The following is a 25,096-nucleotide window of genomic DNA, read 5'->3' on the forward strand; positions in this document are numbered from 1 at the left end:
ACAGTGTAAGCTCTTGCAACCTTGTGCACTGCTTTTTCACCGTACGAGTGATTTCAGAAATAGAAAACGCCCGCGCGTTGCTTACATATGTCTGATGCAAACACAAGGAGTTATCCAGAAAAGCCAAAAACATTCCTATTTCTTTATCTGATCAAGATCACTTTTAGCTCGCGATCGCCTGCTGAAAACTTCTCGTGTAATGCGTGATTTAATTTGTAGAAGAGAAGTTTTCCATAAGTAACATTTTCAAAAACCAAAAAGACATTAGTCTCCAGGAATAAAAAAAAACTGAAGTCGTATCACTTAAGGTCATACTAAATTCACTGAAAACATTTTTAAATTAAAAATACTAAAAAAAAAAACAATGAAATATCTTTTAATTCCTTTATTGAAAATCCACGCACATCCTAAGCTTATTTACAAGAAATCATTGATTACTCGAATCCGAAAAGTTCAAGTATATTATACTGACAGTAAGAAATTCTTAGAACTAACAACATGCATACTAGTCTTGTAGCTGAAATGTTCTTACGTTAAGATCTGTCAAATAGCGTATAGTACGCTTAAAAAAGTACATTTTACGCAACTGGGGAAAACAGCCTTGTACACTTAACGCTTTTAAATTTACTTTCGTACAAAATGGTAGAAAAATACTGTTCGAATTAAATATATTAGTAGCTTTTTTTGTAAGGAAATTATTTTTTTCTCTTTTGAAGTTATAGTTACTTTGTAAACCTTCGATAAATTATTCGTTAAACATAATATATGTTATTTTACCTAACTACTTTGCACACGCGGTAAATATGTAATATTCAGTGTCGACAAACAAACGGCTTGCCTTTTTCAAACATTTCAAAACGTTTGGACTCGAATTTTGATTTTATGCATGCACTTAAAAAGCGTTGCTTCGTATGTTGAAAAACCAGTTTTCGTAATCACGTCTATGAGTTTAACGCAAAGATTCAAGTTCTCTTTCAGTCTTTCGGAAAGTCATTAAATCTTTTTGTTAATACACTGTATATCCAGGTCTTCTTGTGCCACTAACTCTCTCAGTGAGGATGTGTTTTCTGAGGGACTTCATGTCTTTCATCTTGTTTTTAAGAAGGTTCCTCAATCGCTCGGATTCTTTTCTGCTCTGTTTGATGGCATCGAGCAGCTCCGTTTCCTGCCTTGCTCCAAAGCTGCCAGTAAGCTCTCCTCTCTTCTGCAGCATGTTTTCCATCTGTGCGCATTTAAGGTCTGCATGCAAGCTTCCTAGCTCGAGATGGTAGCTCTCTTTTAACATCCGCAATTGCTCCATGAGGTCGGCAATCTGCCTGGTTCGCTCGTCCAGCTGTTCTTTCATGATCTCCAACACGTCACTTTTCTCGCTGGTATGCATTCTGGTTGCCTGGAGACGGAGCTTCAGGTTGTCAATTTCCATGTCTTTGGACTCGACTGCAAGCTTGCACGCTATTTCATCCGCGTGACGCTGCTGTTCACTGGCTTCCTGGATGATTCGTACTTCTCGTTCCAGGGCCTCCACGCGCTCTTGTAAGAATTTGATCTCGTTCTCGTAACGCGTGCGCAGTCGTTCAAGCTTCTCTTCTTTTGATTGGCTTGCGTTCTTTTGCTGTTCCATTTCGTTCAAGACAGATTTCACTTCTCGTTCCCAGCATTCTCTTTCGATCACATAACTCTGGAGTTTACTGTTGGTGGAGGTAAGATCGAGTTTCAGCTCTGATTCTCGGCTGTGCTTGTGCGCCAAATCTTTCTTCAGGAATTCATTCTCCTTTTCTGTAACTTTGAACTTGGTGAGGCTTTCATTGTGTTCTCTTTCCTTGTCATATAACTCCTTTTTAAGTGACTCGGTCTCAGCTTTAAGCTTGCCAATCTCCAGTTGTTTTCGCGCAGAATCCGCGCATGCGCCACTCTGTATCTTGACCATCTGTCGTTTAAGATTCTCGATCTCGTGGAAAGAACTCGCAGCTTTGTCCTCCGCGGTGTTCAAGTTTTCTTCTGATGTATTCAGCAACTGTTGTATGTGATCTTTCTGTTCAAGAACCCCCTTTAACTCACGATCAAGGTTCTCCTTTTCGCTCCTCGCTTCGTTCAGTTGGCCACTAAAAGCGCTGCACAGTTCATTTTCCTTCGCGAGCAAAGCCTGTAATTGCGAGCACTCTTTCTTCGAGCCGTCCAGTTGTTGTTTTAAAATCTCGTTGGTTGCTTGAAGGCTTCCTCGTTGGATCTCAAGCTCCTCGCATTTCTCGCGCGAATCATTTAATTCCTCTTCTGTTTTCTGCAACCTTGAGCTTTTGTCTTTCACATTGTCTTTCAGATCTGTAATTTCATTCTCAAGGTTGGACTTCTCCAATGTTTTATCCTGGCAGTCATTTTCTAAGCTGGCTATGCGCTCATCCGCTCGGGAAAGCTTTGCGAACAGCTCCGTCTTCTTCTCGTTGGAATTGTCGTATAACTTTTCCAACTCATCAATTTTTGATTGGTTAGCGAACAGCTCTCTGTCTTTCTCTTGAATCACCTGTTGTGCCGCTTTTTCGTTTGCTTCCAGTTCAAACGTTCTTCGTTTCAACTGCAAGATGTTTTCTTGCAGTGCGTCAAGCTGTTGCTGGCTTCCCTTGACGTCGCTCTTTGCGTCAACAATCTGCTTACGTGAAGCTTCCAGATCCTTGGCGTATCTTTCTTTTTCTTCTTCAGAGCTCTTCAGCTTGGCCTTCTTTTCTTCCAAAGCTTCTTTCGTATCCCACAGTTCTTTCTCGAGCAAGATCTTTTCTCCTTTCGTCTCGGTGATTTCATTATCTTTTTCCTTCTCCATCTCCACGCTTTTAAGCTTCAACGCTTCCAAGCGCCTTCTCAATCTCTTCACTTCATCTTCCAATTTTCCTTTTTTCTTTTCTAAGTCGTGAAGGTACCTTTTCGTCTCCGATGCGTTATTCCTCTCCTTTTGTAGATTTTCCTCTAAACGCGCTATTTCCTCTGATTTAGCACTCAGCTCTTGTTGGAGTCCTCTGTTATCGTTGAAGGATGAGAGACACGCCTTATGGAAGGAGTCAACAACGTCTTTCATTGATGTGTTCATGGGTGTAACCGGCCGGGCGTCAACGCCATCAACTCCTTCCTCGTCATCTCTAACCATAAACTCTGATGACGGCAGCTCAGCAAAGGTTTCTCCGCTGTTTGTAGCTTTCATTTTGCGCACAACGTTCATCTTGGCTTGCGCCTCGGCCAACAGATCTTCAATTTCGGTGTTTCGCTCCTGTAGTTCCTTCTCCAACCACTCTACCTTCTCCGCTGTCATATCAAGTCGTTCTTTCAGGTCGTCGTTTTCGGAACATGTTTTTGTCAGGGCTTCTTTGGACTTCGCTAGCTCGTTTGTCAGATTTGCGCTCTGCATTGACAAATCTTCTAACGCCTGGTCTCGTTTGGTGACGTCATCGTTGAAAACTTTCTCCTTCTCGCTCAGAGCTTCGCTCGTCTGTTTAAGATCATCTTCGGTTTTTGTCAAGGATGTTTGAGTATGCTCTAAATCTCGCTTAAGGTTGCCGCGCTCTTCGGTCACCTTTTGATGCAGAGTTTTCAACTTGTTCATTTGGTCGCTCCATGCTGACACTTCTTTCTCGTTGGTCTCTCTCTCAGATTGCAGCGTTTCTTGAAGATGTTGGATTCGCTGCGCGCTGGAGGCACACTGTTCTTTCAGTTCTTTGCTCTCCGCTCGCAAGTTGTCGATCGTGCTCTCTGCTTCAGTCAACTCGTTCTGACTTGTCCAGTACTTCTCAAAGACTTCTTGCTTTTTCTCTTCCAGGGACCTGATCTTTAGTTCGTCGTTTTTCAATTCTTCTTGCAGCTCGTCCACTTGTGTCTGTCTTCTCTCGAGAGCGCTTTTAGTTACAGAGAGTTCCTTCTTTGCGGCTAGCAGATCGGTCTTCAAATTTGCTGCGGTTTCTTCGTTGCTTGAGATGATAACTTCCAGAGCTTCATTAAGCGATAGAACTTTACTGGAACTTGTTTCTTTTTCCTTCAGCAATTCGTCGCAAGTTCCTTGTAGCTTGGTGATCTTCTCCTCCGCGACAACCATCTCATTAACCAGCTTCTTTCTCTCTTTTTCGCTGCCTTCATGGTTCTTGCAAAGATTAGAATACTGCTCCTTCGTGTCGGCTAGCTCTTCTTCAAGCCTTCTCATTTCCAACGCCTGTAACTCTGTCTCTTTTCTAAGTGCATTTCCGGTCGTCTCTAGAATGCTGACTTTTTCTTCGAGATCGGAATTTTCCTCTCGCAGTCTTCCCAGCGAGCGTTCTAAGTCTTGAAGGTTGTTCTTGTATGTTTTGCAAACTGCGGCGTTTTCATTCAAGTCGAGCTCAACTTTCTGTCGGGTGTCTTTCTCCGAATTCATCTGCTTCTTCAAATTGTCGACTTCTCTGCGAGCATTCTTTAATTCCACTTGTTGTTGGCGCATTTCTTCTCTCATTCCATACAGCTCAGTTTTCGCTTCTTCTTTCTCCTTCAAGACATCATCGAACTTGCTCCTAAGATCTCTGAGAGTCGCTTCTGTGTTGTCCAATTCTCGCGCAAGGGTTTGTTTCTCGTTGTATTCTGTTTCTAAAGTTGCGATCTTTTTCTTGTCGTTTCGTCCTTCGTCCTTCATCGCTCTTGCATTTGCTTCCAAATATGAGATTTTCTCGTGACATACCAGCAGCTCCTTCTCGAGGGCGGTCTTCTTCTGTTCGGCTCTCAACAGATTTGAATCTAGTGTTGATATCTGTTGGTTTGTGCGCACAAGTTCTGCATGTTGTTTCTCCGCCTTGCTTTCGTACTCTCCAAACAACGCCTCTAGCTCAGTGCACTTGTTCTGTAGTTGAATTATAGATTCGCGACTTTCCAGGTTTTCTTCCTTCAAGTTATTATGCTTCTCTTTAGTTTCTTCGAGCAGGGATTCCTTCTGCGCCAAATCTTCTTTCAGCTTTTTAATTTCTTCGCAGAGCTTGTGAGAAGTGGTAGAAAACGAAGACAGTTGACTACGAAGTAGCGCAAATTCCTTGTTGATGAATTCCACATCTCTCTGGCAACTCTTGGTTTCGTGTTCAGGTACTTTAGCTTCGGATCGGAAGAAGTCAAGATTTCTTTCGGTAGCGCGGATACCTTGGCGTAAATTTTGCATCAGCACCTCATTGTCTGAAACTGCTGTGTCGCTTTCTCCTTGTGAAGGTTTTTCTTCCTCTGTGGCTCTTAGCTCCTTGTTCAGCGTGTTCTTGATAGCTCCTTTCATCTCACGGTTCAAATGATTGATTTCATTTATCAAGGTCTCCGCATTCTGTTGCTGAGCTAAGACCTTTCTTGTGGCGACGTACAAATCGTTTGTCAGGCTCTGCCTTTCCTCTTCGAGTTCGTGTTTCTTCGCTTCCAGTTGCTGAATAACGTCGTCTTTAAGGCTGACATCCCTCAGTACGTTTGCCTTCTCTAAGCGAGTCTTCTCTAGCAGTATTTCAAGCTCCTCATTCTTTCCTTTCGACTCTACGAGGCTCTTTTCCATGGAATCATTTCTCTTAACACTTCCCTCATGTGTAGTCGTCAGCTTAGCAAACTCCAGATTAACCAGGTTTAGTTTTTGCTGAAGATTTTCCTCTTCTTGTATCGATTTTTTGTATCGTTCCTCCATTTCTGACAAGTCTTTCTTGACTAACTGCAGTTCTTCGGCAAGCCTTCGGTTCTCTGAGGACGAATCAAACTTGCTTTTTTCCATTTCTTCAATTGATTTCTCTGCTTGTTTCTGTTTTTCCTCCATTGTCGCAACACGGTTTTTCGCTTTGTTTAGCTCATCTTGCAGCTCTTCACAGTGATTTAAAGCTTCGTTTTTCTGAACTTCACTGATTTCTCGGTTCACTCTCTCTTTGTCTGCGGATTCTGTGAGTTTCTTTAACTGCCTCTCTGCCTCAGAAATTGCCAACTCCACATCGCACTTTGCATTTGTTAACGCCATAATATCAGTTCGTAGCTTCTCGTTCTCAGCTTGGAATGCATCGTTGGTAATTTCAATCTCGGCCATTTTGGCTTGGAAGGACTTGAGCTCGTTCGCCAGTTTTGAACTTTCTTCATCGGCTCGACGCAAATTGTCTTTCAAATGTTCATTCTCTCCTTGGAAATTCTCGTTTGCTTTTTCCAGCTCCAAGATGGTCTGTTTCATAGCGTCGGCCTTGATTTCCAATTTTTCTTCTTTCTTTTTCGACTCCGCATTCGCCGCTTCGAGGCTTTTGTTTTCATTCTGCAAAGACTTCTTTTGTTCTTCAAGCCTAACGACTTTAGCACTTGCTTGCTCGTCACGAATTCGTGTTGCTTTGAGTTCCCCTTCGAGTTTTCGCCTCAGTTTCTCGGATTCCAAGTACTGGGTTAAATCCTTTTGCAGTTCGCCATTCGCCAGTTGTAAATCCGCGCATTCAGCTTGTAGGTTAGACACTTGAACTTCCAAATCTTTCTTCTTTTTCAAAACGATATCCACTTTGTCTTCCACCGTTGCCATGGGAACGCTACCTTGTGCGGAATAGAAAATATCGTCGCGAAAGCTCGGTGAAGCCGACAATTTCTTCTCGATGCTTTGAATCTGGTTTTTCTGGATTGCACTTTCTTCAAGCAGCTGGCGAGAAAGCTCTTCGTATTTCTTCTTCTCGCTGGTTTCATACTCGAATTTCTCGGCCACTGATTTGGAGTACAGTTCCAAAGTTTTCTCCTTTTCTTCCTGAAGCTCAATCTTCTCGTGCAGCTCTGCGAAATCTTTCTCTCGGTTTTCCAGCGTTGTTTTCAAGAGATCCGCTTGAGTAGATACCACGGCGTAGCTGCGCTCTAACTCCACAACTTTATTTTTAGCATCTCGAGTCTCGTCTTCCAAGAGCTTGACTTTGTCTTCCAGGCTGAAAACACTTTTTTCCTTGACAGCCACGTCATTCTTCAGAATTTCATTGAGCTGAGAAAGGTGTTTAACTTGGCTATCTTGCTTCTCCTTGTGTAGAGTGACTTCGCATAGTTTGCCGCGGAGTGCTTCGTTGTCGCGAACAACCGCTCGGAAATTTTCGATCATGGTCGGCATCTTGCAAAGCAACCCGGTTTCCTGGCCGAAACTGTCTCCGGAGAACGCGTTATCCGAAGCTACGGAATTAGGGCTGTTAGGACCAGAACTGAACTCAAAGGCAGACGTTAGAGAAACTCCCAGGGCTGAATCCGGCGACACGCTTTCATCTCTTCGGAAGCTCTTTCGCAAGTCGTCGATTGTTCTCGACGCGTTTAAAATCTGCTCCTCCATCTTTTCCTTCTCTTTCTCTGAATTCTCAAGCGCGGAATCTTTTTCGCTCAATCTCTTTTTTACCTCTTCCATGTCTCGCTTCATATCGTAATTTTGTTTCTTGACAATCTCGTAAGCTTCATTCGCCTCAGAGCACGCCGATTTTAAGCTGAACAACCGCTCTCGCTGCCTCTTTTCGTCTGTTCCCATTTTTTCTAACTTGATCTTTAGCGCGTCCAAAGACTTCATGTTTTCCATTCGCAGTTTCTCTTCTCGATGCATGCTTTCATCTTTGTCTTTCACCAGTGAGCGCAGCTCGAAATTATCTGCTGTCAGTTGCTTGATCTTGTCTTCTTTTACTTTGATCGTAGCTTGCGCGTCGCTGAGTCCTTTCTGCAGCGTGATCATTCGTTTGGTAGTATTCTTCAGATCCTTTTCAATTTTATCTTTCTCTTCCTTTGTAAGTAGATATTTCAACTCAGCCTCTTTCAGCTTGTCTGTGACGCCTTGAAAATCTGCTTCCATCTTCGCCTTTTGCTGCCAATCGAAAGCTTGTTTCTGGACCTCCATTTTAAGCCGCTCAGCCTCGCTCTCCAACCTCCTGTTGTCTTCCTGCAGCCGCTCGATGGAGTCTTCTTTGGCTGTAAAAGAAAGCGCGAACGTTTAGCACTTGCCGGAAACGATAAGTGCGAAGACAAACAAACAAACACTCCACAAACTAAAGAGTAAACTTATCTGTACCTTAACTATAAACAAGCTAACGCTTAACCGATCGCGTCCACGCTGATATCAACAACTACAATCCATTGTTTTCTTCTAATCCAAGTGGGAATTGGGTCTTTAAATAATTGGCGTTCTCGGCATTTTGATTACAGTTTAAGAAAGAATTATTAGCTATAAACTCGTTGTCACTCAATTTACAAAAACGCTTATTTTTCCATTCGCCCAAACTGTCAAGTTTGTTTAATTCTTAGCTAATCTTATTTGATCAATATATTTTCGAGCAAGTTTCAGACTTGGTATGAACACGAGTTCTTTCATAACATTTTTAGCGTCGTTTATCGAAACAAAAGCTTCTTTTGAGCCAAACAGAAAACGCGTGCATTACAATAGAAGCTAAAAGTTATTCGTGCAAGCAAATCAACCATTCCTTAGTTAATCCTAAAGCTTAAGTTTACAAGCGTGATAAAATGTTCAGGCCACGATAGCAAGTCATTCATTTAACGTTTGCGTAAAAGTTAAAATGGACGTCATAATCACTCTAACGTAGTTTTAGATCTAAGCTTAGTTTTCTTTATAGGCGGTAATCCTGTTTGAGCAAATTGACGCAAACAATCGTTATTACTTTACGTTGCGCAATTTTTCCAGCAAAAAATAAGACCTAAAAGGACGTGCGCAAGGGCGTACAATAGCTCTAGCGGATGGGAATCGCTCGCTCTTATTTCGTTTTTTTATTGGTAAAATGAAAGGTGAAATCTTAATTAGATACCGTAAAATCCTGGACAATTATAGTAAACTAAACTGGATGTCTAATGCAGCAACAATGAAAGACATGGTAATTGCCTTAAAACTATGTAAAGCTCACAACTAAACACGCTAAATAGCTTCTGTTTATTCTCTGCGAGCACGAAAGTTTCTCTTTTTAAGAAGTCCAGTTTTTTCTTTTTCGTTTGCGTCCGTGGATTGCCAATGTTTTTCACAAACATTCAAAAATCTTTTAAAAACACAGCTTTTGCGGTTTTCTTTTGTTTTCGCGTCTAGTAAGACTCAAGGGTGACAAGCTTTTGTTGATGTTTTGTTTAGATTCAAGACACCGCCAAAGATTAAAGGAACAATGAACAACCTTAGCTGATTTTGTAAAGCACCCGCAAGACATGTCATCGGCGAAAAATGTATTTCGTAATAGATAAGACAATTGCTCTTTGAAGGTTATAAATTCCTAGGTTGCTGCAAATGAATGAGCTACTGTAAGTCACGTTTTTCGAGTTTCGTCCATTTTTTTCGGGCATGGTTTGAGAACACGTGAGTAATTAATGCTTTTAAAATAACTGTATTCGACAAAAGAATGAAAACACTAATAATTGTCATAAAAAATACAGTAAAGTGTAAAATGTTATTCTATATTTTCTTATCTTGCGCTGTAATTTGCAATTGGTCTTTTTTGTTTTGAATACGCACACACTTGCAGCCAACATTTTTGGATTGTTTAACTTACTTTTGAAATCCTGTTTCGATGGCAATAACAATTACTTTTAATTGGCTATTAACGCGAAAGTCCATTAATTTCGATCGAACAAGGCAAAATAATTAATTGACATTTTATGATTTATGTCCAGAGCACGTTATGTTTCAATTGCAAACTCCTATATATGCAGAAAATTGACCCTCGGTTGTCACCAGAAAAAACGGAGTGAACACTTACTAAATGAAATAAAACAATATTCAAAGGATTAATAAGATTCCACAAGATATTTGCAAAAACTCAAAGAAATCTGATCACAGCTTGAAAGCTGACGCACACTTCGCATTTTCGAATTTTGTGCTTATCCATTTTATTTCGATCTTCGCCATTTTTAAAAGTCGGTCTTTCCCGCCATCCCATTGGTTTCCTATCATTTCATATCATTTCAACTACAAAACCAAAACCATTTTACTTGTTGGGTTTCCATTAATCTATGTTTTTTGAGCTTCTTAAAATCGCGCTAAAAATGTACATGAAATAGTTGTCCTTAAACCTCCCGTGAAGGGGGTACTAGATAAAAAAGTTTTCATACGGTTAGGCTCCGCCCTGTGTGTGTGGGAGGCGCGGTGGCCGGTTGCGCGCCGGACCGGGCGCCGGGTTCGAGCCCTGGCCGGGGTCACTGTATTGTATTTACCCAAGTGCCCTCTCCACCCAGGTGTAAATGGGACCGGCGAAATAATGCTGGGGGCCCTGCGAGGACAGCATGCCATCCAGGGGGGAAAACCCAGCGCAGCGGAAACCGGGAAGCTCGGCAGTATGCGCCACTTGGCTCGAAGCTGACCTTTTTCTTTTTAGGCTCCGCCCTGTGGTCTAAACCCCTACCCTTTCATACCCCATTTTTGACAAAAAAGGTAACCCTTTCGTATACCTTCGATAGGTACCCCTATAACATACCTACAGAATGGATACTGTATCTCTTTTCCTATTTTTTTTTTACTTGAAAACCCTCTTAAAATACTTGAATTAATCGATCGTTTAGTGGGTCTTTTTGAGATATTTTGAAAGGCCCTTTTAAATAAATAAATGACAGTTTTCCCTACCCTTTTGTATACTCCAACTCGTGAAATCCGTACCCTTTTATATACCTAGAGCCTGTAAAAAGTACCCCTTTCGCGGAGAACCCCCCCCCATAAGCCATTTTAGAGAGTACCCCCCTGGGTTAAAAACACTGTTTTAAAATTAGCTTACCTGCTAATTTCGATTCTCTTTCCCGAAGTGCTGTACTTAAGTTGGCCTCCAAACTCTCAATCTCTGTCTTCTTTACAATTTTTTCATTTACAAGTTGTCGCAGCTCTTTCTCCTTTTCTTCCAGCTGCTGTGCGTTCTTTTCCAGAGTTTTCTCGATGTCATGCACACTACTCTCAAGCAACTGAACATGCTGTCTAAGAAGTTCTAATTCTTTTTCTTGGCTGTTTCTGACATCTGTTAGTTTTTGCACGGTGTCTTCTAAATAGGCTTTCTCCTGTTGAATTTCCTTTAATGCCGTTTGGAGACTTTGTAATTGCTCTTTAAACTCCAAAACTTCATTGCCTAAGTCTTCGATAATTTCTGGATTATCGCTTAGTTGTGGACTGCTCTCAGATAAACTTTGAGCTTCGACCGTAACTGTCGTTTCTCCGTCGACTGTGTCAAAATTGGCTAACTCTTCTTCTTGTTTGCTAGAAATTTCGTTAAACTTTTTCTCCAGTTCATCTTTTTCGCGCTGTATTTCCTCAATGCGTTTGTCTCTCTCGATAATTTCTTCCACCTTTTGCTCCAGATTCTTATCCCTTACACTCAGTTTTGTCTCTAACACTTTTATTTGTTCTTGAAGGCGTCCAATTCCTGACTGTTCTCCCATGAGTTGAGAAATGGTTTTGCTGTCATCTTCAGCCCGACATTCCAAGTCTTTTACCTTCTTATCAGCGCCCATGAGCTGGCTTTTGAGATTGTCAATAGTAATTTGTAATTTGGAGTTGCCAGTTTCCAGTCTTTCCTTTTCAAGTCGAGTTTCTGCCTCTTTCATTTTACATTCGTGCACTAGCTCTTCTCTTTTGCTAATCAAACTCTCAAGCTCAATATTTTGGCTCTCACGTCTGCGATTTTCTTTCATTGTATTTTCGAGCGTAGCCTGTACATCTGAAAGCTGGGTCTTAAAGCTTTCAAGGTCACTGAGCTCAGTGTAGGTTTCTTCTTTAGTCTTTTCGAAAGAACTCTTCAGATCAGAAATTTCGGCTTCATATTTGACAATTTCTTTCGCTGCGGCCAGATTTTCTTTCTTTTCTTCTTCAAGGGAAGTTTGGAGATCTGAAATTTGCGTTTTATAGCGTTCAATGTCATTTTTCAGAGTAAGGTTTTCTTCTTTTGCTTCGTCCAGAGACTTCTTCAAATAAGATATTTCGGTTTCATACTTTTCAAATTTGTTAACTGCTGTGAGGTTTTCTTGCTTTTTACCATCCAACAAAGCTTGCAAATCTGAAATCCTGTTCTTATAACTTTTAATATCAGTGGTTGCTGCGCGATTTTCTTCTTTTGCCTTCTCCATAGAATTCTTCAGCTCCAAGAGCTCGGATTTATATCCTTCAATCACCTGCGTTGAAGCACTATTTTCCTTTCTTTCTTGCTCGATTGAAGCTTGCAAATCTGAAATCTGGCTCTTATAACTTTCACTTTCGACGGCTGAAGTGCGATTTTCTTCGTTTGCTTTCTCCAAAGAACTCTTCAACTCCGAGACCTCGGATTTATATCTTTCAATCGTCATCGCAGCAGCGCGATTTTCTTTTCTTTCTTCCTCGAGCGAATTCTGCAAATCTGAAATTTCGAACTTGTACAATTCGTACTCCTTTGTTACATTAGCGCTTTCTTTCTTTGATCTGCCAAGTGAAACCTTTAAATCAGAAATTTCGTCTTTGTATCTGCTGATTTCTTTTAAGTTCCAGCTATTTTCTTTCTTGGAATCTTCAAGTGACGTTTTTAAATCCTCTACTTGGGACTTATATCTGTTGACATCACCGGTTACGCTTTCATTTTCCCTTCTTTTCTCATCAAGAATAGATTTTAAATCTAAAATTTCAGACTTGTTCTTTCTAATTTCTTCTCCGGTATTGATACTTTCTTTTCTTTTCTCCTCGAGGGAGGCTTCTAGAATCGAAACCTGTGATTTGTATTGTTCTTTTTCGTCAATGGCTTTACGGTTTTCTCGTTGGGTTTTATCGAGCTGAGATTTTAGCTCGAAGACTTCGGACTTGTGTAGTTCGATTTCCTTTCGAGCCGAACTAAGTTCTTTCGTGGAATCGTCTAACGAAGCTTCCAATTTCGAAATCCTCAACTTTGATCGCTCACTAATTTCATTTGCTGTTTGTTTCTCCATTCTTGTTTCATCAAGCAAGCTTTTCAGTTGCAACATTTCAGATTTCTTCATTTCAATTTCCTTCTCTGCTTTCTGAAGTCCTTTCCTTGCATCTTCAAGAGAATTTTCCAAGTATTCAATCTGGGAATTACACTGCAGAATCTCTGAAGCTGAATTTTCATTCTCTCTTGTTGTTTCCTCAAGCGAGGATTTCAGCTCCGATATTTGTGATTTGTATAGCTCAATGTTGTTTTCAACTTGACCGTTTTCTTTCCTTGCCTGATCAAGGGAAGCTGTAAGTTCTGAAATTTCCGATTTGTATCTCTCAGATTCTTCTTCGGCTCTTAGCTTGTCTTTCCTTGCTTCCTCTAACAAAGCATTCAAATCTGACACTTGGGTTTTGTACTGGACAACTTCTCTGCCAGCACAATCCTTTTCTTCGCTCGTTTTGTCCATGTAATCCTTCATTTCGGAAAGTTTGCTTTTGTATAATTCCATCTCGCTTTCAGCTTTTCGCAAATCGTCTTCCTTTTTGCACAACTCTGTTTCCAATTCTCTTATCTGTTCTTCTGAAGCTGTCAGATCTTTCCTCATGCGGTCAATCACCGACTCCAACATAGAAATATTTTCCTCGTTCTTGCCCGTTGCCTCTAAACGTCCTTCATTTGAAATGCACTGGCCGTCTTCGCTGTCGAAAACAAATTCGTGTTCCACACAGTTTGTTTTACTTAAACTCACAAGCTCTTCTAGTGTACGACCTTGTAAAGTACCCATGTCTTGGTTTTCCTTCAAGTAATTATTGTTATGGGTCGGTATTTCTGTTTTAGAATTATCCATGACTTCAGGTGGTAAACTAATTGCGCTTTCTCCTTGTTGTTTAAAATTCTTGATAATTACTTGTACCTCTTGCTCTTGTTTTTCCAACTTGTCTTGTAGTTCCTTGTTTCTCTTATCAGCTTCTGCCTTTTCTTGTCTAGCTTCCTCAATAGCCTTCCATAGTTCCGACACTCTCTTTGGATAGTTAAAAGGCGCATTATCTTCGCTATTCGAGGAAGAATCTTTCTTTCCATCCCGTAGTTTCTCGATTTCATTTTCAAGGCTCGCAATCTCTTGATCTTGCTGTTCCAGAATTCCTTTAAGCTCTTGATTTTCCTTAGTTAAAGTTGCTCTGAAAACGTCATCGTCCCTGGAATTTTCCGGCATGGTGCCAAGTACTTCACCGATTTCAACCTGGACCCCCTTTTCCGCTCGTTTTACCAACTTCACTTGGTACAAAGTTTTGCCTACTTTTCGTTCAACTTTGCGCTCAACTTGCGTATAGCCCTCCGTTTGATCCAACGATAATCGTCTTCTGGCACTGCGAGGGCCTTCCCATGATTGAAGTCTTTCTAGTTTCCGTGGTTCGATTTCAACTTGCACTCCTTTATCGACTCCTATGGATGCTATGGGGATTACTTTGTCGGATTGCGTGATGCTGTTTCTTCTGACAGCGAAAAGGTCTTCCTTTGAGTTTCTTTCAGCTTTCTGTTCTAGTGCTGGTTGAACATTTGGAGTAAAGTTGAGTTCCACCCTGTGTGGGCGATCTTTGACTTTTCCTTCTGATTGCGTCGTTTCCTCCCGTTCTCTCGACGACAGTTCGTTCTTAGCAATCTCCAATTCTTCCTTCAGATTTGTCGTTTCCACCTGAGCTTTTTTTAAACGTTCCTCCGTCGATGAAATCCGCTTTTCCTTTTCTGTGAGTTCCTTTTCCATTTTCTCGTCTTCCAGGCTTCTGCTATCCAAGAGACTCTCCAGGTTGGAGAGACTGGTGCGAGATTCGATCAGCTCATCCGAAAGCATAAGCTTTTCCTCGAGCATGGCCGCCATTTTTTGCTTCATTGACAAAATTTCAATCTCCCTTGGCGACAATGGGCTCGTGGAATCTTCACTCCTTCTTTCCATACTGTTAATGGCGCTTTCAAGATCTAACTTTTCAACTTGCGATGCTCTTCGGGCTAAACTAATACTTTCAACTTTGATATCTGCAGAAGAAAATTTCCTGATCGAGCGTAGTTTTTCTTCATCTTCTCTCTTTGAAATCTGAGCCAGTCGAAGCTCGTCTGACAAATCTTTGAGCTCGGATTCGAGTGCTTTAAGCTGCGTTCCTACTTTGTCTTCTAATCGCTTCGACGCTTCGACGTGTGTAGATTCTATTCTCTCCAAACCTTTAATCTGATGCTTCGCCTCTTGCATTAACTTGGACATTTGCGAGCTTTCTTCATTCTCTCGTCCCAGCCGAGATTTCAAGCCTTCTGTGACGATTCTTTCTGTTGCTGTGGTCAGCTTCTCAATCGGGAGACTTCTATCCGGGGATTTGTTATGCCTGCTTTCAAAAGCGCTTTCCACGTCTTTCCGCAGGCTCTCCTTTTCCTCATCTGACAGCGCAAAGGAAGACCTCCTGATCTTTCTCGGAGATATCAAACCGTATTTCTTAAACTGCAAGTCTTCTTGACTGTCTTCTTGCATGAGATCTTCCAGTGCTTGTTTTTGCATTTCAAACTTTTTCGAGGTCACACTGTGCGCTAGAATCTCGTTTTGTAATTGCTGAAGAAAATATCGAAGCCTCGTGCTTTTGTCGACGCTTGTCTGTAGAAGATGAGCATACTTCCGAACGGCCTCCGATCGCTGCACCCGAAGCTCTCCGACTTTAGTCTCTTGAATCCGAAGCTTGTTCCGTAGCTCGTGAAGCTCGTTATGAAGTTTCTTATTTGATTCATTCATCATCTTCACTTGCCTTTCCAGAATCTTGTTTTCAGTCTGCAGCGAAGTTGTTTTAGACCGTAGTTTTCTCATTTCTTCGTTGCATTTATCGTTTTCTTTTCGTTTATCTACCAATTCCTGATCTAACAAATTGATTTCATGTCGCAGATTTCCAATAGTTGTGTCTTTTGCCTCTGATAATCTTTTCTCGTTCAAGAGGCTTTCGTTTAGCTTCTTAATGGTCTCTCGAGCTTCTTTCAAGTCGTTCACCGTTTTCACGGGAGTTGCTGCCTGAACTAACGACATTTTGAGTTTCACATTAGGTTCTGAATCAACAGTGCAATGCAAATAATCTTTAGGTTCACGTTCAGTTTCCAGTAGATCACCTTCGCGTCTCAATTTCCACCTTCTATTTCTCTTCTCCTGTTCTCCAAAATACTCTTCTGTACTTTGCCTTGTTTCTCTCTGTTCTCTACTTTCAAATTTTATTCTCAATTCCTGTCCGAGTTTTGAAAAACTTGGAATTATCTTCCTTGCTCCTGAGCTCCTCCTTAAATTGATATTCTCTTCCGATTTGTGGCTCAAAGGTAGATATTCTTCAGAGCGAGACTTACGTATCGCCTGCCCGTTTGATATGGATAGTACGTGCACTGTGCGGTGGTGGGTCATGTCTGTGGAAAATAGAAAATTTTTATAATGTTAAACATGGTCATTTTTAACACACACGATCTTCGTTGTCCGATCGGAAAGGGCGAAAAGTCTTTGCAAAAATGCGCGCATCTAGCTATAGACCTGCGTAGCAATGTTATAGACTGATGCGGTATGAAAGGACCTTACATTCAATTCGATATTTTTACTCAATTGTGCCAGGAAAAAAATGCGCGAATTTTGTTGACTTCTTATCATTGACTGAATTTTCCCCGTTGAATGCGATGATTTTCTCAACAGTGTTTAAAATCAAATTTCTCCTTACAGTTTTAATACATTGTCAGCACAAAGGTGACGAGAATCACTGGAATCATCCACTAACAGATATTGTCTAGCTGGACCACTAAATTCTCACAGCTGATGTATATAGATTGTATTAGCCGTTGTAATATTTTAAACAACTAAACTGAAAGTTATACAACAGACTGCTAGAAACAACGGACAAATTTTATTGCAAATAAATAGTCGGTTTAAATAAAACGAACAGGAATGTTTTAAAACGATATTTGATGGGCGTAATGTGTAAAGTGATGTTTATTAGTAAAAGGACATTTTGCGTTTACAAAAACAATTGACCGCCGTCTGAGCTGACGTTTCGAGCGTATTCATTAGAGCACATCAAGGAATTGTGGGTGTTGATGATCAACCAAACCTAAAATTTATGTTTTGTAAATTTAAAAGTGTCTCCGTCTTTTTGAAAATTTTAGCTCTCGAGTGTTTTTTTCTCATGCCCGCCGACTAAGCACAATAGTTTCTTTACAAACTGTACTAATCCCCTGATTAATCGAAGCGTTATTTAGACAGACATTTGTCCGATTGACCATAATGAAAACTAGCGGGCAATTGTGATAACGCCTAGAGGGCGCCGTCTACAAACGCGTCCGCCAACCTTAAAATAGCAACTTCGGAGCGGATTATGACCACTTGACTGCATCGTATGATTCTATTAACCAGGCAGCGACATCTGGACAAAGCGCTGGTTTTTTAAAAATTATAATTACTTTGACCTCACGGTGAATTAGGCAGCGGGTTTTGTGTTTTTGTTAATGTTTTCCGTACAGTGAGAGAGGGTTGAAAGAACGTTCGGCTTGGTTTGATGGCCTTTTCACCTCCAAAGATAACTAAGCTTCGAGTCAATTTAAAAAAGTGGTTTTTATCTTTTCAGCTTGAGGATAAAACCCTAGTTATGACCATTCAAGGGAAAGCTTTCAAGCAGTTCTTTCATGTTGTACTGTTTATTATACTCTTCTTAAAAGATGGTTCTAACTAAGTCTGTGGATTTAATCCTAGAGTGTGACGATTCAAATGAAAGCTATTGAGCAGTTCTTTGTGGTGCTGTGTATAAGCTTTCAGCTGAGCTTTAATAATGTTGTATGATGTATACGTCTAGAGCGAAACCCTATTGTGTGACCATTTAAATTAAAAATGTTTAGTAGTTATTTCATGTGGTGTTATTTTTTTTTCAATATTTCATCACACGATATGGACTATTTTCCTTCATGTTTGGAAACTGGTGAACACTCCTGGAAGTGAAAGAGCTGATAGCAAAATTAACTAAATGTTAACTTACTCATTTCCACCGACGCACCAAAGCAGTTTCTCAAAGTACTAATCCCCAACGAGTTAATTTAGTGATTATAAAAACTATGCACCAATTTAGCTTCAGTTTAGAAAATGCTTAGAACATTCACGTTCCGTTTTAATTACTTTTTTGAATTAGAAAAATCGGTAAAATGAAGTAACAAATTGAAATCAAAATAAATCCGCCTTTTTAGGTATGGATTTAGCACTTCTCATGCACATTTTTTACAATTTCATGCCTTTTTCAACTGGCAAAACTTAGGGATTTAAACAAAGTTAATAAAATGTCTTAAAATGGGCTCTTTTTAGACGCATTTCAGTTATATGTACCACCTTAAGTCTATGACATTGTGCAATCTTTCATGTAAATTCACTTGTCTGAACTTTCTCCAACAACTTGAAGGCGATCGAGAGCAATCAAGTTGGCCAGCTCGATGCATCATTTCTTGAGAAATGCATGACAGATTTTGGCAATCTTTCATGTAACTTGTTCGAAAACGGCGAAACATTTTACGCACGACACCTTGCCCTGTGTAACATTGCGGTGTAACAGACGTACTCATTGCACTGAACTGCTGCAAGTCGAGTGATTTCTATCGCCATTCATGCTTAATAGAAATTCAATTCAATTCAAATTCAATTCTTTTATTCTTGCTTTTTGAAAAAGCATCAATCTAGTACACGCAGTGCTAGGCCCTGTCAAAAATGTTTCAATTTGAAGTTGACTTTAAAAACTTTAAACAACACTCGTTATGCCATTGACGTTTTACGAGGACATCGCAACACTCTGAAAAACCTATTCAAGATGCCTCCTTATAAAACTGATCAATATTCTTTATGGTTAACATTTTTCCTGAACTCGAATAATTTAAAATTAGTCTCTCAAATAATTCAACATGCTAAGCGTCGCTAATAAGTGGCTCTCACTTCGACTAAAACAGCGATGCATTGTGAATAATTATGTTATTTCGACTTTGCATTATGCTAGCTCCCTAGATTCTCTGAAGATGTAGCAGTTTACTAATCCATTTTAAGTGACTTCATTCGCAGTGTAATTTTAATTTTCCGCAAACGAAAACTAAGTCGCCATGGAAGCCGAAAGATACTCAACCCTTTCTTGACAACCAGCTATATATAACCGCGTCCTTTTAAACGTCACATGTAATATATTGTTCACCTATCTTAAATTGTGAAGAGCTCAGGAAGTATGGAAATTTTTCTTTTACCGCGAGCGGTTTCACAAAAATTATGATTACTCGTTAATTTTTGAGTAAAGTGACAAATTTACCTACACTGTTTGATTTGTCTGTAAATAGTTTTCATGTTGAGCCACATTTATTTGCAATACTTGTCAAATCTACGATCACTAATCCCTTCAAACAACAACAAAATTTGTTATTCGAGTGATTGAACGCAAATAGCAAGCTCTAAAGTCGCTCAGTGTCGAATAAATTGTTCTCAGTTTCAACTTCAATGCTGTACCTAAAATTTTACAGTTTTATGGTTAGCTTTAAATATTCCCATAAACATTGTCGACACGTCGTTAAGTCTTGAACAAAGAGTCATAAAATGTTTTGTTTACCTAATTTCCATGAGTAAGTAGTGTTATAGTGTAAAGCACTTATCATCTCGAATCTTCCTTGAACATCCGCAAACTGAAAGCTCCACGCCGGAGAGATAAATTAACAAAACGTGCGAATTCGCGATTTGCAAAACGTCTGAACTTGACCCACCAAACTTAAACATTGATCCTAGTTTTTCTTGCTTAAAAACATGCTGCGAGACACGCTGCGAAAGTTGTTTAGAAGCTACACACGGAACAAATGTAGCTGTTTGGTATTTAAAACAAAGTGCTTTACACGATCTAGCTAAACCATATCTTACTTACATTAAATCCACGGCCGCGTCCATCTTGAGTTAGCACAACACTTTCCAAGGTCTTTCGAATGGTTTTTCTTTGACTGAGCTACATTCAATTTAGATGACGCCGAACAAACCGGTCATGAATGGGCCACTTCGATTTGAAAGGATACAGATGAATTCCTTAAACCCACCGCGCATAAATTATGAGCACATAATTGATGGTTAGAAAAATTAAGTGCATAATAAATTACTCGGGTTAAGAAGACTCTCTATAAGTTAACCAACTCAAATGCGTTTTTTTTGCTAATGTCTGCGTCTGCTAGTCTGTAATTTCTTCGCGTAGTTCGTCTGGAGTTAAGCGGATAAAACTATAAAATGTTACGCTTCAATGTGTTAATACCTTTTATTAAAAAAGCTGTGGTGATTATTATGAACCACATGGTCGATAAATTTGCCGCATTATGCGTTCTTTTCGCGGGAATTTGACAACAACGTAAGCCAATCAAACGTATCGAATCCGGTAGCTTTCAATTTTATGTGAGAATTTAAATTTCGAAAAACAATATCTTTACTAAGAAATGGATGATACTTTCTCGAAGTGTCGGACTATTTATCAACGCCGTTTGGTAGACAATAGGAAATGGGTTATTATTTTAAAAGGTCAGAACGTGACAGAAATTTCAAACGCTTCGCGACCTTTTCTCGCAATTTCCTGCTTCAAGAGAGTTTGCACGCGAAATCGTCCTACAAATCGATGCTTGAAGTAAATTAATTTTTCCCATAAGAACATCCTTTTATTGCAAAGCAAACTGCACGCGTTTTTATTAGTCAGAAGTGGATAACAGCCAAACTGTTAAACAACAAACTGAGACAAAACAACTCTGTTAGCAACAAAGCCAAAACTCTGTTTACGTTCGCACCATTGCGTCCTGTTTATACAATACCGAGCCAATCAGATCAAGGGCCGACGATTCGCATTGTTGCGCAACAATGAATTCGACGGGTGGCATTGAAATTAAATCTAATGAAAGGAAAGAATGATTAGAATTTACACTCACTTTTTATGAACGGCAAAGCCAAATGTATGCATGAAGTAAAATACTCATTTACGCATGAGTTGAAGTAGTGTAAGTTGCATGAAAACCAGTTTAACCATGCGAACAAATTTGAGCATCAATGTCAGGTGGCGTTGTCATGACGACTAAAATTCAGCCATCGTTGTCAAAGCGGACATCAGAATGCAAATATTTTAAAAATTGCATGGCAGCTATCAGTAATTGAAGGTATATTTCTTGGAGTTAACTGTGGAATTTGTTATTGTAGGACTGTACAGAGCGAATCCTTGATTTGATACAAGTTAAACCGCAGAATATCCCATAAAATTTATCTTGATCTCGCAGTTACTGGAATAACTCCACAGTCAAAAAGCAAACAAATTAATTTAGTTTGTACGCCGTTATCCCGAGTAAACCGCTCTCCTTTTGGCCAACGAATATTTAAAATAAAGTGAATAAATTAAAGTTCCATTTTGACGGCGGTTTCAGTGTCCACGAGAAAAGAAAACCTTCAAAAATTCCGTTTTTTTAGTTTACACGTGAAAAAATACGTCTTTTAAGTGCTTCGGCCCATACAATTTGACGACTTGGAGGTTCTTACCACTTTTGGGTCATCAAACGCATAATCAACCAATAACTGATGAAATATTTTCCATAATTTGAGTCATGTCCCCTTTGATAAAACTAAACAACCTTCCTCAAAGCTCAGTGTTCTCTTCTTTTGCATGCATTCTGCTTAGCAGCTTTTAAAAAATTAAAAGGATTTAGAAAACCTCTATCGCCTTTTCTTGAGTAGTTTATTACAAGATAACAAAAAGAATTTATTGATTTCTGTCATAGATGAAATAAAAGTGCAAACCTTGGTGTTGTGACTTTACCAACGGAAAATAATACCGAAAGGAAGGGAAATAAATAGCCTACGTGCAGAGCTGAATAGAAGGCATCTGCACGAGGGCTAAAAAAGGAACCTGAAATGGCCACTATTTTAATAATGGCAGGTAAATGAAACATTAATATCTTGATGGACTAGAAGATAACAGCTGACAGTTATATTAACATCAGCAGGAGGGATGCGTCGATGCGTCGAATGGGATCACACGAAGAGTCTGCATCGACTACTATGCCTATCGCAAGTTTAGTTTGGGCCCAACCGATCGACGCTGACATGCGCGTGGACATATGGCGACGGACCCCGCCCAGTGTGAGAGGCGCTACGGCACAGAACAACGGACCGATGGCCGGAGTGCGAGCTAAGCTCCTCACGAGCAACCACCGACCCAGCCCGAATATGGAGCCTAGACTCGAACTACGTCTGCTGCGAGGAGCGAAAAATGGTGTAGCCCGTCGCCGCGCAGAACTTCGGGAACGGAAACCCCGAGACGGGCGCGTGGGGACCGGTACTGCCCCAGACACAGGGCGGACCAAACTGCGTGCGAACACAATGCACACGCGATGATGTCGCTGAAACGACGACCGGCGGAAGAACGGTCGTGAACCGGGAGGATGAGTACAGTGGGCGCAACAGCAGAACACCACGCCCCCGGGAACCCCCGGACCGACGCCGCACCGCCAAAGGAGAGGAGGACCCCCCGGAAGCCACGCCGGGGAGGCCCACCGTCCACAACCGACGAGAGGCGACGCCACACACCCAGCACAAGGCCCGCGCCAATCCCAGATCACGCGGTCTGTACAGCGGGCCGCATGCGCCCGCAAAATGCCCTCCTGTATTAACATCAAGACCTTAGGAGCTATGACACCTGAGTGAGAAAAAATTGTTTAAATTTTTACGAGGATCGTCCGAATTCCGTTTCAACTTCCCCATCGTTGATTCTGTTAAGTTTATTTAATTTATTTCCTTTTTGCTATTTTATTACCTTAGAAAAATTTTATTTTGAGGTTCCCTTCGGTATTTTGTACATTGCACAAAATGACTTCATATTTGCGACATAGCTTCTTTAATTATATATATAAACTAGGTTTTTAGATTTACTTAATTTTTAAGAAACTTAAGCTTAACAAGAACAAAATTACAATACTTAAAGCATATGCAGATTGATTGGCAGATCTGGTAGAAATGAAGGGCACCCAGGTTTAGTCACGTGACGAATAGCTCTCTACATGGAACTGCATTCTTTTTCAAAATGCCACTTCTCCCTGGGTGATAGGCAACCACCTTCTCTATACAGTATTGGTACAAAGAGAGGCTGGAAAGTATGGAGAGTTACGAAGTCTGTCATCTAGAGAAAGGTACCGTGATGAAACATCTCTAAACTGATACGTTGTATACGAAAAGCAGAAGTCCAGCCTAAAGGGAATATCTGTCACTTATTGTATAGACAATAAACGGTAAAGTAGCCAGTCTGGAGATTTTTTAATTGACTTTTTTTTTAAGAAAGAAGTGTTTTTAAAGTAGAAGACGGCTGTCAAGCTGTTGTCAGATGGTATTTTAAAACGATGCACATTAAAAGCTTTCAAATATTTGTTCTTTCCATTTAATTGTATCGCTCATTCATATGAATTCACTGTCTTGCCCTGGACCAGAGATGTCGGACGAGCGCCGCAAGAATCCCGTCGAATCGAAGTCTCCGACAGTGTGTTCCACGCGGACGGGTCATGGCCTGCCCCCAGTGTGTGTGAACACACGTTGCAGGAACCTATGTTGCTCGATCGTCGCGGCAAATGACTGATGCAGTCATTATGCATTTAGATAGCCACTTAGAGGGCTTGCAGTTAACATGAGTGTAGGCGAGAGAATACATCCATGGATAACTTTGTATTCTTTTGAATTAAACACTTTTAAAATTTACATCAAACTTCACTATTTCTTTACGAGGACGTGTTTTTACTTAAACACTTATCGGTAAATATATTGTTTTATTTAAATACTCAATTTATGTGTTTGTATAAAATTCCTTTCCACTTGTCTGCCTAAGATAATTTAAGGCGACTGATATATTCACGGTCGATGTCAAGTGGAGTTTTCTTTGCAGAAAGTGATATTTTGCGGAAAAACTATGTTTTCTTAGACAAATATAGGTTTATTTAGTTCAAGATAAGCGGGAATATTGCCGTAACCTAAATTCTACATTATTATAACACCTTGTAGATTTGAGTTTATTCGTCGCAACCTAGATGATTCTCAATGTTAACTCGCGAAATGTAGTTCATGAAAGAAAAAAATTCAAAATTTCGACCGAGAGAAATCAGTCTATAGCAAAGAATGATATTCGTATAAGAGCGATCGAGGAATAGAAACATCGCGAATATCTAAGCGTACACACAGCAATTACAGTATGTATAAATTACTATGTATTTGTTCCGTTAGTTTACTAACACATTTATTTGAGTTAAAAGTGTATTTTGGCCATCTACTTACCAAATTGTGCTCCAATGGATCCGTTTGAAAGATTTGTGTGTTGATTCTTCGAGAGTCGTGCGAGAAATTGAAGATGTTTGAGTGCGGTGTCGTGCAAAACCACTAAACTCCGTCACTTGATATTGTGAATATTTTTAGACGAAACTCTTAAAAGCCTTGATTAGCATATTCATGTTAAAGGAGATTTTTTCCTTTTTCTTCTAACTCTGCGGGGCTTCTGCTATCACAAATATTATTTATGACTCTTGTTTTGAATTACACATATATTAAAATTATAATAATCACTTCGAAACAAAAGAAAGGAAAAGACAGGCTTAAAAAGTTGATAAGAAAAAGTATAAACATTATACTTTAACGCCAACCAAATTTTTTCTCTTTCAAATTTGAGGTTTTTAAATCGTACATAGTAATTAATTTGAGCTGCGGGGTCCTTAAAAGACAGAAAATTTATACTAAAGAAGACAGTCTAAAGAATCCCTCCGGCTTAAGTCTTTGACTTGTTTGATTGATAAGCTGGAGATTTATCCTCACTGCGAACTGAATTTCATGTGAAATCGGCTTTTTTTGCCCAGAGGCCAATTACAACCTGTCCAAAGATAGCAATTTATAATGTGCAATGTACTTCAAGATGTATCAAAGTTCAAAGAATATAGCAGTGCATTTTTTATTTCATCACCATTTTATAATGCACTTATATTTTAAAAAAAAACATTTCATGTTGCATTGAACACTTTATCGAAGACCATATTTCTTCCCTATCAAGCGCCGTGAAATTTTCAATTTTTGCTTGCCCGTCGCTATGGCTTCAACAATCTTTTTTTGCTTCCGGCAAGTTACTAGGCGCCTGGCACTTTTAGCGCCAAAATAATGTGAACGTCACACGCTTTGATAATGGTCAGCCGCCGAGCTGTCAACTTTCCCGCCAAAATAATGTTGCACG

General features: G+C 40.1%; 2 protein-coding genes across 4 annotated transcripts in view; one reads left to right on the forward strand and one right to left on the reverse strand.

Moving 5' to 3' along the window:
• LOC144631718 (uncharacterized) overlaps positions 1 to 25,096 on the forward strand; it is a 140,779-nt gene that overhangs the window by 111,011 nt on the left and 4,672 nt on the right. The window lies entirely within an intron of this gene.
• LOC144631688 (uncharacterized) lies at positions 371 to 24,259 on the reverse strand. 2 transcript variants are annotated; one of them, XM_078490184.1, is made up of 3 exons: positions 24,157 to 24,259; positions 10,695 to 16,244; positions 371 to 7,905 (listed from the first exon to the last, which is right to left on the reverse strand). In XM_078490184.1, the coding sequence occupies exons 2-3, from the start codon at positions 16,240 to 16,242 to the stop codon at positions 1,007 to 1,009; spliced, it is 12,447 nt and encodes a 4,148-aa protein (XP_078346310.1). In that variant the 5' UTR covers positions 16,243 to 16,244; positions 24,157 to 24,259; the 3' UTR covers positions 371 to 1,006. The 2 variants fall into 2 exon arrangements, with proteins under 2 accessions (XP_078346310.1, XP_078346311.1); XM_078490185.1 differs by lacking the exon at positions 24,157 to 24,259 and adding an exon at positions 19,751 to 19,879.

Source organism: Oculina patagonica, chromosome 12, assembly GCF_052425735.1.
Source record: "Oculina patagonica isolate OP01 chromosome 12, crgOcupat, whole genome shotgun sequence".
Classification (NCBI taxonomy): Eukaryota; Metazoa; Cnidaria; class Anthozoa; order Scleractinia; family Oculinidae; genus Oculina; species Oculina patagonica.